At 42.2% G+C, this 17,009-nt stretch overlaps 1 protein-coding gene across 6 annotated transcripts in view; it reads right to left on the bottom strand.

The window, feature by feature from the left end:
* Positions 1-3,487: 3,487 nt before the first annotated feature.
* Positions 3,488-17,009, bottom strand: part of eml1 (EMAP like 1) — a 52,650-nt gene continuing 39,128 nt past the window's right edge. For 5 of the 6 annotated variants that reach the window (XM_023393717.2, XM_023393714.2, XM_023393716.2 and 2 more), the window contains 17 exons: positions 14,006-14,135; positions 12,859-13,008; positions 12,112-12,181; positions 11,683-11,793; positions 11,473-11,568; positions 11,239-11,373; positions 10,958-11,057; positions 9,553-9,704; positions 8,962-9,087; positions 8,440-8,571; positions 8,108-8,175; positions 7,806-7,894; positions 7,225-7,322; positions 6,765-6,852; positions 6,019-6,114; positions 5,777-5,907; positions 3,488-5,678 (listed from right to left, as the gene is read on the bottom strand). In XM_023393717.2, coding sequence (XP_023249485.1) covers positions 5,553-5,678; positions 5,777-5,907; positions 6,019-6,114; positions 6,765-6,852; positions 7,225-7,322; positions 7,806-7,894; positions 8,108-8,175; positions 8,440-8,571; positions 8,962-9,087; positions 9,553-9,704; positions 10,958-11,057; positions 11,239-11,373; positions 11,473-11,568; positions 11,683-11,793; positions 12,112-12,181; positions 12,859-13,008; positions 14,006-14,135 — 1,898 coding nt within the window. In that variant the 3' untranslated portion in view covers positions 3,488-5,552. The remainder of the gene's footprint in view (positions 5,679-5,776; positions 5,908-6,018; positions 6,115-6,764; positions 6,853-7,224; positions 7,323-7,805; positions 7,895-8,107; positions 8,176-8,439; positions 8,572-8,961; positions 9,088-9,552; positions 9,705-10,957; positions 11,058-11,238; positions 11,374-11,472; positions 11,569-11,682; positions 11,794-12,111; positions 12,182-12,858; positions 13,009-14,005; positions 14,136-17,009) is intronic. The other variant, XM_023393715.2, reaches the window with a different exon arrangement.

Raw genomic sequence — 17,009 nt, 5'->3', positions numbered from 1 at the left:
GAAACTAAATTCCTGTTGAAGCACTCGTACACAGGAGAGTGATCTCAGGGTGCATGACAATAAGCAGTATTTGCCAACCAATAGAACATTTCTGTATATTTTTCATATAACTCATATAACGTTTGTTCCTGCAGGGTGTCTATGTTTGACATATGTTGGCATGATTTTAAAGAAAGTCAAATGTTTGACCAGTGCACCTGCACTTTGAAATCGCAGATGTTTTGTACTATGTGTTGCTCCGTGATCCTTCTCACTTTGCTTTGACAGTGTGGATTACAAGACCTTTTACTACTGAGAAATGTTGCTAATTTGGATCCAATCTAAAAAAGGCAGCCCATGTTTCCTTAGGACTGTGTCAGAAACTTCAATACCTTTTTGGTGCTAGATGAGATGTGTTTGAAATCAGTCATGTACCAAATGCAGGCGAGCAGATGAACAATTCTGATCAGTTATCCTTTGATCCGATTGATTCTGATTTAAAAGTTCTTGTACGGCTGCTTATGTTGAGACGACATTTAAGATTTGACAATTGTGGTTTCTTTTGTTAAATGAATAAATAAAAACAAAGAGTTTATTTAAAAAAAAAACCATAAAAGAATATTTGTTTTGGTATTTCTACCAAACCTATGTAGTTAAAGGTCTCCCTGAAATCCAGACTGAACTATTATATTTTCTGTGTCAATGAAAGCCTGCAGGATTTGAGTGCTGGAGTTGTGGTGACGCTGGCTCACGTGGAGCTGCTCTCTGATCAGCAGCAGCCTGCAGTAAGATGCATAACTCAGCGTTTTACCTTCCACTGGCTGCACTCGCTCATTCTACCTTTCCTACCATGAGTCACCACAACAAGCGCTGCAGAAATCGTCTTGCATTAATAGAAAAGGATGGACACCTCGCTTTTTTGCCCTCTTCCACTCTTTCTCTTTCAAACCACTTTACCTCTATCTCACATGCACGCGCGCACACACACACACACACACACACACACACACCCACACACACCCACACACACAAGCATCCAAAAGTGACCAGTATGCAACCAACCAAATTGCAGCAAACACTGACAGCATAGAAGAGCCATCGCATAATAAAACCAGTAACATTCCCAGGCTAAAAATAACACATCAGTCACATCTGTGCACACACACACACACACACACCTACACACACTCATGTGCACATACATAAATGCATGTGCACCCTTACATAAATGCTGCAATGGAGGCAGTGATGGTGAACAAATCATCTCATTGAATTAAACCTTTTTTTTTTTATTTACTACGCAAAATGAAAAGCGAGGTCACCTTGTTGTTGCTTTGTGGAGATTTAAGACTTCCCTTCTGGGCTTGAGTCAAAGACCAGATCTGCCTCTGGCAAAAACATACATGCACAGGACGGGACACAAGCAGCACAGATTTACAGAAAAGAGGAAACGGGACGTTCATCCAACTGGACTGGAAGATATGAATCTTACATGTTGACCGTCTGAGAGCGAAATAGTTCTGCTGCCGGCTTTGAGTTGAACGAGGTTACAGGAAAGGGCTGAAATATCTGGATCGAGACACATGATGAAAAAACAGCAGCACTTCTCACAAGATATCCAGATGTGAGAGCACCTATGTTTATTCTGTTTTATCACTTCTTTCTTATTTCCTTTCTCTCTCCATCTCCTTTTGCTCACTGAAGGGCTACACACACCCAGACAGTCTCACACTCTCACACACACGTAGTCAAACACCGGTAGCTACAGCAAAAGCAGGGAGAGTGCACTGTATCTCAGCAGAGCTGTCAGAGTAAATCTGAAGCCATAAAACAGAATGGTGCAGGCTGCAGCTATGGAGACACAGAGGAGTCAAACTACAGGCAGCACAGGGAAAATATAAAAAGGACTGTTTCATAAATAGAGCAGAATAGAGAGACAGTGCTGCTGGGCCTCAGTGCATTCTGCATTCCAACATAAGCAGGGAAAGGGCTTAAAATACCTCCCACAAGCTGGGATATATAGAATGGACATTTCTATCATTACACACATTTTCTATAGGCCGAATGTGCATGTGTCGATCCGTCATGGAGTATAGGCTTATGTAGGTGTGTGTATGAGGAGGGGGGGTTGGGGGTCTGATAACCTGCCTGGCAACCACCAGAATAAACACCCTCCTCTTGTTGCGATGGTTATAGGCGCCCTCACTTATCCAATTTCCCCCCCTGCAGCCACTCACACACCGCTGCATCAGTCCCGTTCAACGTTAAGCAGCATTTTATTTCACCAGGTGGCCTGCGCCGTATTACTTATGTACAGAAATACATGATGCTGTCGTTTCCATGACAACTTTGGTCTGGATTAAACCCTGCATTCAATGCAATGTGCGGGCGGGTCCGGCGGTGACAATAGAGCGGGTGGGGGTGGGGGGGACAGCAGAACTGATATAAAAGCCTTGTATTTCATGACTGTGAAGCGAATGGTAAAGGAAGCCTATATGAAGCTGAGGCCCGGTGGGTGGGCCCCTGGATGCTCAACATGCCGTCCTTACAAGGGGGAAAAATTAGCCTTAAGGTGTCTAAGCAGATGCAATTCTTCAATCTAATAATAGCCTTTGTATGCTCTGATAAGAAAAATGAATAAATGAAGGTGCAGGCTGGAGGCAGAGGGCTGACTGTCGGTGCGCATCTGTCATGACGCGTCAAACCGAGCGCATGGTGCTGGCCGCCGCTTACCTCATTTTCTCGTCTTTTATTCAATCGGAGCTGATGGCACTGATGAGGCTGATGAAATGGACCACCAGTCCGCCTTTGTGTCTTTGTAGACAGTATCCGGGGAGGCTTGAATCAGCCCCACCAGCCTCCCTCCACCTCGTGTCCCTTGTGTGCGTCTGTGGAAATATTATCACAGGCTGACGATGATGAGTCGTGTGGCAAGGAACGCTAAGCGAAAACCCGAGCAGCGTTTTCTCCCATCGGCTTTGTGCTCCGTTGTCCCTGCTCTCCACGCGCGCCGCTGCGTTTCCTTAAGTCCATGTTCAGCCGGGGTTCGTGCTCGGTAGAAGACGGTAAACGGTGGTCGTCTGCCGCCGCCTCCCTCATGCCATATTTTCTTCCCATTCGGAGTGTTTTGGTGAGGTGGAGAGATTTGGGGGAAAACACTAATACGGCGTGCGAAGGAAGAGGAGGAGGGGGAGTAGACCGGCTCAATGCTGCCCACCTGCGGGGAAGACGCGTACATGCAGCCCAGTGACCCCCCCCACCCCCCACCCCGAGATCGCAAGGCATACAAATAGCCTACTCCTATATAATGCTCAACAGAAGCTGCTACTCTATGACGCTCAAAAATGTGTTTTTACCTCTCATTTTGTAAAGGAGTACAAACCTTGAACAAAGTGCATTATATTTACACTTGTCAGTGACTTTGATGACACTTCAACTTAAAACAGACAGACATACAATATCAAAAAATAAACATGTCATAAACTGGGAAATATAAGACACAGCATCATAGGAATTTCATGTTGCATTTACTTTCAGACAAATGTTAAGTGTCCAATGGAAGGCTATTCTGCAGCCCCAAGTGTTTAGTGGTCAGACAAATCATGTTACATTCACTCTGTAGAGTGGTGACTTTATATCACTGCTGTTAGATGTCAGTGGTTTTCCTGATAAAGACAACTCCAACAATCAGTCACCCGTCTGGATTTCAAAACAACACCAACATGCCTCATATCAGTGGCAGTTATGGTCACACTAAAAAAAATCAGCTTAACCCTGTTAAATGATCACTTTAAAGGAATTATAGTTATTCATGCATGTGAGTAATTTTGGCTTGCTGTTAACCATAAGATGTGACATGGTGTGACATGCTATGAACCGTACCATAGATCTGACCGGATGGTACACAGCTTGGAAGGTTGAGAGAGCAGACATTGGTTTTTGAAGAACTCCAGTAAGTGCTAAATGGTAATTTACTTGATAGACCTGCTGTGTGTTTATCAGGTTGAAGCAGTGCAATATAGGAAAAAAAAACCCACCTCAAGAGGGTTCAGTTCAGTTAAATATCTTGCCAGTGACTGATGGTGCACACCTGAAGAGCACATCAGACATAAACAGTTACAGTGTAATGGTCTCATCTTTCTCCTTCATAAACTGATCTGGGTGCAACGAACTGTAAGGAGATAACAGGTTTGAAAAGGCTTCACATCATCGAAAAACCCAGTACATGCTTGATTTTGATTCTCCTTGCACCTCGAGGCAAAGGAAACAAACAACGACTCATTCCAAAAAAAAAACTGGAAACAGTTTCAAACACCACATATTAACCCACATTTTGCTCATATCTGTGTCAAGCCTCTCTGTATATTTACACGTCTGGGACAAACTGGGGTTTTATTATGGGGGGAAAAAACTCAAAGGAACTGATGTCAGCAGTGATGGATTTGAAACATGGTCAATAAATAATAGGAAAAGCGTCTTTTTTTGAAAGACCTGGAAGCACAAACATTTAGAAAATGTTCAGACAATTTTGCTGAAAATGGTTAAAATCCTAATTTTGAATCCAGACAATGTAACTTTTCATCACCCTGCATGATATAATTGTTCCAAATGATGGTTAACATCCCACCTGACTGGAAAGAACCATGCAGTGTGTCTCCTGTTCAACTATATTATTCTCCTTGCACCAAATTCAGAATCAGCCCTGACTTTATATGTAGTTCTAATACACAATTAGTCGATGCAAATAAATCAGTAATGGCTGAATAAAATACCTGGTATCTGATGGTTGACGCCTCTCGGAATATTTTAGTGAGATGTTTTTAGGGTGGCCAGAGACTCGCTCTGATATGTCAATGTTAATAACAGGGAAGGGTCCTGCTTCACTAGGGCTTTCCTGAGTTGTTAAATACAAAACAAAAGAAAGTTTAACAATTAGAAAATCACTATCTTCTTTCTTTCCGTACACAGTTTTTGTCCCAGCGCTCTTGGATCTCCAGCTCGATGATATTCAGTCTGGAACAGGCAGCGAAGCAAACCTATTCAGTCCGTCATCTGTGGCAGGAGCGTGCACGATACAAAAACAGTGAAAGCCAAACTGTACAAATGCAGTCAGAAAGTCAGAGCCTTTGGTTCTGTTTCGTTGGATTTGATCCGTTTGATTTGCTTCGTGTCATGTCATTGGTGACTAGGCTACAGTGCGTGTGTGTGTGTGTGTGAGAGAGAGAGAGAGAGATTTCTTTTTTTTCTTTTTCTTTTTTTTTTACATGTAGTGTGAATAAAGGAAATGGAGAAATATTCAGGATTTTTGTATTTCAAGCAATCGCACATTACACCTCTACCAGTTCATCTCATTTTGGGATGTGAGAGCAGATCAGGAAGGAAACCTCAGGACGCAAGTTCCTCTGCTGTCACCTCACTTCAGTTCAGTCAGATCCACGTCTTTTTAGCATCTGAGTTAATTTAAGTTTGGTTCGGTTCAGTTTAGTGCAGTTCAGTTCAGTTCAGCTCAGTTCAACTGGGTTTCAGACCCCCAGCAGCAGTTTAATTGACAGTATCTGTTTCGGTTTGCCAGCTCAGACTATCCTCCACTGCATCACGCTCATGTCCTTCCCTCCAGTCGACACCAGGTAGCTGTCGTCGTACAGGAAGGTTACATTGGTCACGTGACTGCTGTGGCCGCTGTAAACATGGCTGGGAGCCTGAAAAGAAAAGAAGACGTTTTACAAGAACTTAAGTTTCCTTCTTAATATTACTGAGATGTATATTATACATGACAGTATATGAAAGCATATCTTACCCTGAACTGTGAACAGGGGTACGAGAAGAGATGGACCTTCCCAAAGTCGTCTCCAGTAACCAGGAGGCTCCTGTCACCGGACCTACAGACGGCGTTGATGTCGGTGCCATCTGAGCCGTCGGGCCACAAGCCTGAGGAGGAGAGGGCAGCAGAATCTCCTGTTTAGTGCTGTCGCATGAACATTAAAACATGCAGAGAGAGAGAGAGAGAGAGAGAGAGAGGGGGAGGGAGCTCTCCCTTACCAAAAACCTGGAAGCCCAGAGTGCAGGTGTATGTGGCCCACTCGATATCCCTGGTGGTCTCCACGCTGACCACCTGCTTGCACACTGATGGGATCCCTGGGGAAACACACACACACACACACACACACACACACACACACACACAAACACACACACACACACACACACACAAACCAGATGAACACAATGTTTTAGCATACCTTAGCATCAGGGGTACTGTGACTTAAAGCCCCTGAAAACATGTGCCTTTAAATTCAACACCGCTGTGTGCCATGGTTAATATCCTGCAGGTCCATCACACACTGAGTCTTTTTGACATGTTTTTAATAGCTTTGCAACATTTGCTTCACAGCAAGAATCAGCTCAGTCAAATCAACATGTCAGCTCCATATCATCCCTGAAATTGAAAAAATCCGCACTTAATGGGATATTTCTTGCGGAGCAGAAAACCGTTCATCTACACATCAAAACATGTTGATGTTCATAGTTTTTTTTTTTGTGATTCAGGGTTAGTTTTTCCACTGACAGTTAGTTAGTTAGGTTTTTGCACGTCATATAGTTTCGACACTGCTGGCATAAAGTATACTGAACATAAACAACAAAAAATTAAAAATAATTAAAAAAAAACAAAAAAACAAAGAAATCAGCTGATGCAGAAATGTTTTGTATTGTTGTCATGTACTCTTATCTGTCATGTTACTCAAACATAGACCAATAAATATGAGGATGGTGGTGATCATACTTACAGTACAGTATCTCATAGTCTCCTGAATTTGATACCAGATACTGGGAGTCCATTGACCAGTCCAAATGGGTGATGAAACTAGAGTGGCCCTGAGATAATATATAATAGGACCAGGTTAGACAATGTCTCCTCATAGAAACACAACAACACACTTCACAGCATTGCTGCAGTGGAGGCAATATGGTTTTTCAAGCACCACAAATAATCCTAGATATTCTGATCCAATTTGATACAGCAACCCTTAGTCATTGTGTTTACATAGACACACCACCGTGTGACTCAGCTCGCTGTCATTTATCATTTTAAAGCTTCTCTATCAACACACGGTGAGGACAAAGTGTACAGAGCCGAGGCCCAAATATAGAGCCGAGGAGGGAACTAAATATAAAGTTGATGTGGGGAGAAACTAAAAATAAAGAAACCATGGATGAGGGGGGGGGAATATAAATACAGGTGCTCACCGAACACTTCCCCACTCGGCTGTACTTCCTCCCATTTTCTGCCACAGCGTAGATATAGATGTAGTTGTCGTGGGAACCGATGGCCAGGAAGTTACCATCTAAATGAAATAAAAGAAGACCGGAGGATCATTGGTATCAAAATAAAATGCAATGTTAAAGTTTGCAGATGTTCATTTATTATTTAGAATGATCTGGATTATTAATATGAATGGGTTAGGCTGCAGTTGTAGAAGTCGATAACTTATTTTAATTTGTTTTTAATGTTGGACAAACACATTTCTTCACACTCAGGATAAAGGGTTACAGTGTGATGTCATCTTAGGGGGAGGAGAAATGCCAACATTTGATATTAAAGGTAACCCTGAGATTCAAGTTTGGGTCCTGAAGCTACTTTTAGTAGAACGTCAGTACTCTTAGTGGAAAATCTCCTCATGTAAAGGAAGACTTTGTGTAACCTACATTGTATGTTTTATGCTTTTAGGAATATTATTCTCAAAAATTGAAATTATTATTTGATTTGACTGAGAGACCAACACTCTGCATGCTCAGGAGAAACACACTGTCAGCTGTTATCAACATACCTGGCCCGTAGCGCATAACAGACAGCTGTTCATTCCCATCTGTGTGCACCGTGACTAAATCCTTAGAGTCAGTGTCCAGCACCAGCCACCTGCAGGATCAGTGACAGACTGCTGAACAATCTCAATCTCAATCTCAATCTCAATCTCATCCTCATCTGATTAATAATCATCAAAATCTGATTTTAAAACTTTGGCAACGACTGTTTTCTTACAACTTTTCTTTTGCTGAAGCAGTCAGGCACTGCTGTAACTCGTTAGAGATCGAATAGCCAATAAGAGCTGTTCAGTGATGGGATCTGTACCTGCCAATTTGGGTTCCTATGGCAACCACAGCTCCGGTTGGGTGGAAGCCTGCTGATTGGACAGCATCCTGTCAGAACCAAAAAGCACAGTAGGGGATGTTTAATGCCAAACAGGAGAAATAGAAAATGATGCTCATGGTGTAACACTGCTTTGGCTGGAAAACTGGACGTAAAAACACATTTTTTTATTCTACATGTAAAATTCCTGAAGCTTTTCAAGGTCATCAGCACTGACTAAGTAGTTACCAATCCACTTGCAGTAGCATTATATTTGTTGGGCACTGTGTAGTTCCCATGACTGACCCCAGGGGGGCAGTGTTGACTAATAATACCTCCATGCTTTTGGTCCAGATGAGCTGATGGGTGCTGGAGTCCCACAGGCTGACCTGCCTGTCATATCCACAGGTGAGGAACTGAGGCTTCCAGGGATGGACAGCCAGACCCCACAACTCGTCAGTATGACCCTGGAGAGGAGAGGAGAGTTTTTCTTTAATATTTCTTCTTACAATTCTATTAATTCTCATTCTGCTAAGACATCGCAGACTTTAAAATGCAAACTTTACTTTGTCCAGAACCAAAAAGATCAGTAAAGCCTGGACAACATCGTAGCAGAGCTGCAGCAATTAGTGGTTTAATGGATCAGTCAAGACACAGAAACCTAATTATTATAATTGATAATTGATTTGCTGCTTTTCTTTGTGTTATTTATTTGTACAAATGAAAATGTGTGTGTTGTGAACTATTGGCCAAACAAAATGAGATATTTGAAAATAAAAATGACAGAAATAGCTTTGAGTTGCAGCCCTTCACTGTAGACCAGCTGTAGGGGTAGTGCACTAGACTGTTGCATCTACCTGTGTAATAGGCATGAATTCTCCATCCAAGCTGCCTTGCAAAACAAAGTTCTTGGTGGTCCCGATGAGCACAGTCTCCCCTCTGCCCTCTGCTATGGTCCTGATGGGACCAAACAACTCAGGCACCTGTGGAGAAAAAATATAATAGCCACCCGTTCACCTGAACATCTGCCATAAAATATCAACTTATCTTTTAATTCATAATCTGGTCCCCTCTGAGAAAAATAAGACATGAGTGATCCATAATTCTCATCAACATAAATATCCATGAATTTCACTGAAAGCGCAAAATCATTTCATCCTCTGTAATATTTATGATGTGGTGCAGTGTTCAGAATGCAAAGTCTGCCGCCTCAGGCAGGGGGGCAAATATAAGAGACCGAGACTGACTTCAAAAGAAGGAGCTGGATATGCAGTTTAACATTTTAATAATCCATATTTACAGAATGAGGTTATATCTGATCAGATCATTAGGATGCTGTGGAGCCTTAGAGCACGCCTTCAAAAATGATGTGTCATTTATAAACTTAATTTGTATTGTCAGCTTTGATATTTTTCTGCTCTTAACTTTTGTTGAACTTTTTTTCTCACCTCCACCATTTGTATCTGTTGGTAGCCGTTGTCCCAAGAAATGAGCCTGCGGTCTTTACCTCCGGACACCAACGTGCCGTTCCTCAGCATGCACACAGCAAAGATGCTGCCCTCGTGAGCTCCTTGGATGACGTGGCTGATACGATTAGTGCCTGCGTGACAGAGATGGGATGAGATGGATGAGACGGTTCGGTCGGACACAAAGGTCAGCTGCTTGACGAGGGCAGATTAACCGTCGTCTGTCAGACGACCAGACGGAGTGATCAATAGATAGAAAATCAGAGACGGAGAGATGGTGGCGCTGGAGAGGGAGGGTGAGAGGTGCAGTTCTTCTTTTGAATGCTTCCTCACAAGATCCAGCTCTTGTTCTACCCTTGGTGTGACCCCGTCCTCATCCCTGATCTCCTGACAGCCCCAGCACAATGAGACATCTTTGAGCTTCTGACCACAAACATATTTTTTATAGATTCTTTTTCATTTGGCTCTTTTTGAGGTTTTGTCACTTTGACGTCCTCTCATTCCACGAGTCAGGTGGAAGCACACTTCTTTTTTTTTTTAGATATTTTTTAACCCGTGGAAACCCTTATAAACCCTCTGTTTCTTTGTATGTCTCCACTAAAACTTGCCGGCGAACCTCTGTGAGCGTCTGCCGAACAGACAAATCATTTGTGTCAGTCACTGATCTGAAGAAGGTTATCACGCATTCATCTTATCACGTCTTGATTACTGCAACTCCCTGTATACATGTCTCTCTCAAAAATCTCTTTGTTCCCTGCAACTCATACAAAATGCTGCAGCTAGACTCGAAACTGGTTTCAAAAAATGTGATAATATTACACCCATTTTAGCCTCCATCAACTGGCTACCTGTGTCTGTAAGGATCAATTTTGAAATACTTTTTATCACTTTTAAGGCTCTGTCCGGTTTGGCACCTTCAAATATCTCAGAACTGCTCTATCCTTATAACCAAACGCACTGTCCGAGATCCTCAATCCCAAAGTCTCGGCTAAACACCAAAGCTGTATTTGCTGTTCAAGCCCCCAGACTCGCCTGCCCGAGGAGATCAGGTGAGCTGAATCGATGCCCCAGTCTAAAAAACACAAGACTTGTATAATTCTTGATTTCAATGCTTTTAGCCTTGGTTTCTACTTTTGGTTTTATTTTCTTAAGTCTGCTTTATTGATTTCATTGTTTTAACAGGTATTTGTAATTCTCCCTGTTATACCTGCCTTGCTAATTTGCCTCTCTTCTCTTCTCTGTGTCTTGTATTGTTTTGTTTTTGTGTCAGTACAGCACTTTGTAACTGTTTTGAAAAAGCGCTATATAAATAAAGTTATTATCATTATTGTTATTATTATTATTATTAACACTGTGGCAATGACTTTGTGTGAGGAACACTGTATACCTTTTCCCCACACCAGGATGTTCCCACTGGAATCTCCAGTTATAGCGTCTCCATTTTCTGCGAAGGTCACGCACAACACAAACTTGGGCTTCTCCTGTTTCTGCAAGACCAGAACACACATGTTATTTAATCTTTGCTATTAGACTACCATTCATTTTCTATGTACAGTTACACATGGACATCACATCACAGGTTGTCACGATTGAATTTGTCCCTTTACGTCAAACTTTAATGCTTAACGGTGTGGTCCTAACATGTGAGAAAGATTCTTGTTGCCCTACCTCAAACAGTCCCTGCTTCTTGACCAGCATGCCTTTCTCCAGGTTCCAGAAATAGAGATGTGACTTGCCGCAGGTGACGACGATGTTGCTGTCTGTCGGGTGGAAGTCCGCAGCGAACACCGACTCGTTGGAGCACTAAACCGAGGCACGTAAAAAACAAGAGACGCGTTTGGTTGACGAAGAGAAAGAGGTTGGAAGTGTTTGTACACTCGCACATTAGAAAAACACTCGTACCTTGACCTCGGCCAGTCTGTCCTCTCTCTGCCAGTCCCACACAGACAGGACGTGATCGTTGGAGTCGTCTACGACACACAGTGTGTTTCCTCCGTTCTGACGTACAGAGTAAGACACAATGCTTAACATAGCAAGAGTCAAAAGTTTAAGTCACTATGTCAAACATGAGCTTTAAAGTCTTTGCTAAAGGTGTCAGAGGACTGTCCTTACCGACTTGGAGAAAGACAAACACACCAAGGCTCGGTCAAAGAAGCCTGTACCCAGAACATGGAGGGTGTTGAGGCTGACAGAGTCCCACACACGAACGTGAGGAGCCAGCTGCTGCCAGGAACAACACACACACACACACACACACACACACACACACAGGGGCACAACAAAAGGAGAGATATATCATCAGCATGATGCGATGTAAGGCTTATAAATTACTGAAGCGCAAACTGAATTCAGGGAGTGTGTAAGTGAGCGCAGAGTGAACCTGTTTCACTTTCTCAGCCTGTTTATTCAGCAGATTTGCCTGAACCAGCTCAGTGAACATCACCGCTCACAGAAAATAGCAAAAACATAACTCCTCCCTGAGATAATAAATCAGACGCTGAAAGTTTAAGTGATAAAATATCAATAAGAGATCTCACTTACTTTTCCATCTGAAGAGGTTCCCGCCACCTGCCCGGTTGCTATGGTGATTTTGTCGGGGTGGACAGCCAGGCTGGTGAAGAGAAAGACGTGAGAAACAGACATGAAAACATTTAAAAGCCTTTTTCGACATCAAAAGGAGCATTTGAATAAAGATGAGCAACGTGCTGGCAGAACATGAAAGCCAGTGTCTGGTGAGTGAGCTTTCTAAAGCTCTGAATATGATATTCACTGCAGCTACCACACGCTGTCTGTACTAATGTGTAGGGGAAATGAAACAGTTTAAGATAAATTCATCCCCTTTTGGGTATAGCAACACTCGTAGGACGTGTAAAGCTCCAACACTCTGCCTTCAAAGGAGTGAGAATCTGTCGGCAACACATCCTTTGTACTGCAATCCAAAGTGATGATTGATAACTTGAATGTTTATTAACCTCAGAGTGTGATGACAGTTGCTCTCAGTGCACTGCGCACTTCCCTTCAAATAGACGTTTGATGTTTGTGCACAAAAACTTGCTCAGAAAACTTGAGTACACCTGTTTGCCTGTTACTTCCCTCATTATAGTTTTTTTTTTTCTGCAAGAATAACCAGGAAGACTATGAGGAATACGGAAAAGAAAAGCTGTGAATGACGTACACAGCCTGTGAGGATTGTAGAAATGGAGAAAATATCAACTCTGACAGGGGAAAGAGATGAAAGGTTTGGTGTGGACTGCAGCAGCGTGCCCATCAGTTTTGTGCGTCTCTTACCATTTGATGTCGTCTGTGTGTCCAGTGTAGTGTCTCTGCAGCCGCTCGTCCACATTGAACAGGACGACCACCGAGGCGATGAAATACACCGTCTCTCCGGTGGGCAGCAGGTAAAGGTTGGAGCGACAGTCACGACCGCGGTAACCGTAGCTGTAGCGAAGGTCAAGGAATTAAAGTAAAAGTAATATCCAAAGAAGAGCTCGTACAATGAATCCATCAAAAGAAAATTAATCAGCAGTCATTCGACTATTCCATTCAATAATTGATTTGTTGTTTTTCAAAACAAACAAATCAATTTTTTGCAAACTGTCAAACCTTCCCTTGTTCCAGCCTCTCACTCGTAAACATTTGTGGTTGTTTTTTTAGGTCTTCTGTGAGAGCAAACTGAATACCTCTGGCTTTTGGACAAGAAATTTGCAGCCTGAGTTTTAGGACCTGACTAATCAAGACTAATCAGTAATGGAAATAACTGCAGCCCGATACTATGGGTGAAAAACTTAAGGACCTATTTTGCCCACAGTTGAACCAGCAGGTGTAATGTTTGGAGAAAGAGACACATATTCGTTTCTACTCTGTCTCTGTGTGTCTATGTGTGTGCATGTGTGTGTGTGTGTGTGTGTGTGTGTGTGTGTGTGTGTGTGTGTGTGTGTGTGTGTGTGTTTGCCTCCTCAGATTTAATCATTTCTTTGTTTCCCTTACAGCTTTTTCCCTTTGGGTTTCTGCTGGATCGAACAACACACTACATTCATTCTTTCAACAACAAATTTAAGGAAGGGATAAAACCCACACATGAAACAAAATAAAAATAAAACAGCACAAGAGAAGCTGCTGACTTTATGCAGATTATTACTGACTGCAGGCTGCAGAGCCATGAGCCCGGGGTCTGACTGCAGCAGCGCTCCATGGTGAAAATGAATATCTGAGACATCACATCCGCAGCTTCCTTACCTCTTACCGACAGCACAGGCCAACCTGGATTTTATTTTCTGCAGAAGACTACTTTCTCAAAACTTTCCAAATCAGAAGAAGGATAATATTCTACCTTTTTATTACAGCTAAAAAAACAAATAAAACAAAAAAGACATGAGGTGGTATCACACAGTGGATGTTGACTTCCCTGTCTCCGTCTGCTGCAGTAAAAGGATACACCCAGTCCAGTTTGAGTTTGTTGCTGGGCAGCTCGCCTCTGGCCTCCAGGCAGTAGCCCTCCACCTGGTCTTTGGGCATGAACATGGTGATGGGACGACCCTTCAAATACATTTTCACATAACCTTCCTCTAGAAAAAGCAAAGAAAATGGTCAATGAGATGATATACGTGTAGAAAAACAAAAACATATATATGGTTGGAGTGTCAGTTTTTATTGTGTCACATTTGTAAACACTAGAGCGTAACACAATGTGCTATTATGATGCAAATATAAGGGTGACAATGTTGAATGCATGACAAGATTAGAGGATAATGGAGTGAAATGAGATGATGTGATATTTTTTTTTTCTACTGTGATAAAGACTCAATTAAGGACAACAAATGACAGAATTTGCAAACACAAACAAATTAGCTTTTTAACTGACTTTATTAGTCATTTTAAACACATTTGTATGACAACAAAGAGTGCAAAATGAACTGCAAACACTTTGTTAAAAACTCCCACAACTCATAAATATTCAGCTCACAGCAGAGGTTAACCAACATAAAATGCGGACACAAGCAGAGCAAATGGAAATGTTATGAAACAAAAAAACAAACAAACAAAAAAACAACAACAAAAAAACAGATCCAAGCTTAGAAAATGGGATAATGAGAAATCCTCATCAGTTTAAAACATGCTAACACTGCAAATAAATCGTGCAGAAAACACCAAGGGAACCAAAACAAACAAAATGAACCTTTTTTTTCAAAACTCATTAGAAGAGAAGAATATGATTGTAAAGGACTTTATTACTTGCTTGCTTGTCCATTACCTGCTTGTTTACTTTTTTATTAGGTGATGCTGAAAACCTGTGATCTCTCTGAAACGTCCTGGTATGAAGGGACATGTGGGGGGCAACAGAGGTGTGACATAACATCTACTTTTCACCTCCTTTTTCTGTACTGACCGGCTCCAGCTGAGCATGTTATAGTTTGCTCGCTGAAATAAACTAGCGATGTGACTAGTAACAAATCTGGAAGTACTGGCTGGGGGATTTAATGGGGCTGCGGTAGCTGGGTGTATCAAGAGGAGAATATGAAGACAAACTCCCTGACTTCCTCAACTGGAGGTTAAAGCTCGGGGTCTTTCTGACCGGTGGCACCTTGGTGGCGCCACCCTTTCTGGCCACGCTGGCCCTGATGTTTTCTGAGGTTTGTTGGGGGCTGGCAGCCGAACGGGCTGTCACAGCTGAAGCCGCGGGGCTGCCGCTGGTCCCCTTCTGTTTGGCAGAGCGGCTGAGGTAAATCTGTACTGTGACTATAATGTAGATGGGGAAAAGAGCAGATGATGGGGAGGGGTGGTGGAGGTTGTCAGGGCCAGTTGGGTGGAAGGGGACAAGAAGGATCAAGAAACGTAAAGGGTGGAGGGGGTTGGTAGAATAAGTTAGACAGATGTAATGGCTGTTTTTTGTGTCATATTTACTTAAAGACACAAACTATTAAAAGGAAACTAGGGGAAATTATAAACCACCAGCATGTTGCTTATTATCAAACAGAGATTCACTGGGGTCTTATTATAAAGTAGTGTTTGGTTTTATTTTCTTTGAAGTACCACTAAGTAAGATCTGGTCTAAACTAGTGGTTCCCGACCTGGGGTTCAGGATCCATGCAAGGGGCCAGGAAATAATTAATGGGGCAGGAAAGAAGAAGAATAAGGTTCTACTGTAGATTATTATTATTATTAAATTCTTTTTTTTTTTTTTTGTGTTACAATTTTTTTTTTTTACTGGTCTGTAACTTCCAAGTAAAGTAAAGTTTCCTGGAAAGAAGAATGTCATTTGGGCAATAAAGAATCCAACATATATGGAGAATAAAGTTTCCAGCAATAAAGAACTACTGAATAATTACAGTATTTACACGGGTTTGAATAAAGAAAGTTTCAACTTTCTCTAACTTCCTAGAAGATTATTAGAAATTTCTGAGCAAATACTGAATATTTTTTTTACCTCTTCTTTATTCAGATAAAACAATCTGAGACACTGAGGGGAAAAGATCTTACTTTGGCTTAACTTGTTCTTAACACACAGAGGTAAGCGGCCTGTTACGAGGGGATGTGATTCATTTCAAAATGCTGAGGTTGTCTTAAAAATGGTTGTTTAAAGAGTTGATGATCCTGTAACAAGACTAGGTAAACAGCAATATTCAGGGAAGAAACGAACGGGGCTTTAATGCCAGTCTTTTTTAAATTCTTGTCAGCTTTGTGAATACTTTGCTGAAGGGGACTAAGCCTACACACAAACAGACGACACTTCAAGCTGCGTGAGAAAACTACAAGCAGTAAAATCAAACAGGAACTACCTCCAAAAAGAGACTGAATGTGTTTGTAATGCAAATATTCATTTTGAGGGCAGGAAGATAATAAGAGCTGTGGCACATCTACTTGCTCTGAACTGCAGCGTGGAATCTCAGAAGAGAGGATTTAAAGAGTTCGCAGAAAAACTCAAAGCGACTGTGAGGAAGAGAGTGTCAGAAATCTTTGTGTTGTTACTATGGTGACAAAGATTAAATGCCTACGAGCGAAAGTGAGGCTGTGAGCAAACAGACACACGTCTGGTGGAGCTGCAGCTTCTCCTGCAGTCGAACAACAAGTGTGGAGACACACAAGTGAACTGCAAACACTGCAATCACACTGATGCAGCGTTCAGTGGAGGTTAGGGAGGGTGTTTGCGTGTGTGTGTTAGTTAATTCAGTCTCAAAACAATTAAAAGGATAACTCACACACACACACACACACACACTTTGTCGGCCCACTCCTGCCCCTGTCTGGACAGCTCTCTGATCATTGCATTGAAAGGGAATCACAAAAAAATAAATAATTTGAAAAAAACCCAAGATATGAATTAAAATTTTAAAATAATAGCCCTGATTTGCTCCTCTGCTTCTGCAGTACAGTTCAGAGCAGAGGTGATGCATTTACACGGATCAAAACGAATCATCTGCATTGTTCAGAGAGCTGTGGAG

The sequence above is a fragment of the Seriola lalandi genome, unplaced genomic scaffold (genome assembly GCF_002814215.2).
Source record: "Seriola lalandi dorsalis isolate HSWRI2012SDOR001 ecotype SW California unplaced genomic scaffold, Sedor1 jcf7180002054942, whole genome shotgun sequence".
NCBI lineage: Eukaryota > Metazoa > Chordata > Actinopteri > Carangiformes > Carangidae > Seriola > Seriola lalandi.
This window is presented reverse-complemented; position numbering and strand designations above follow the sequence as displayed.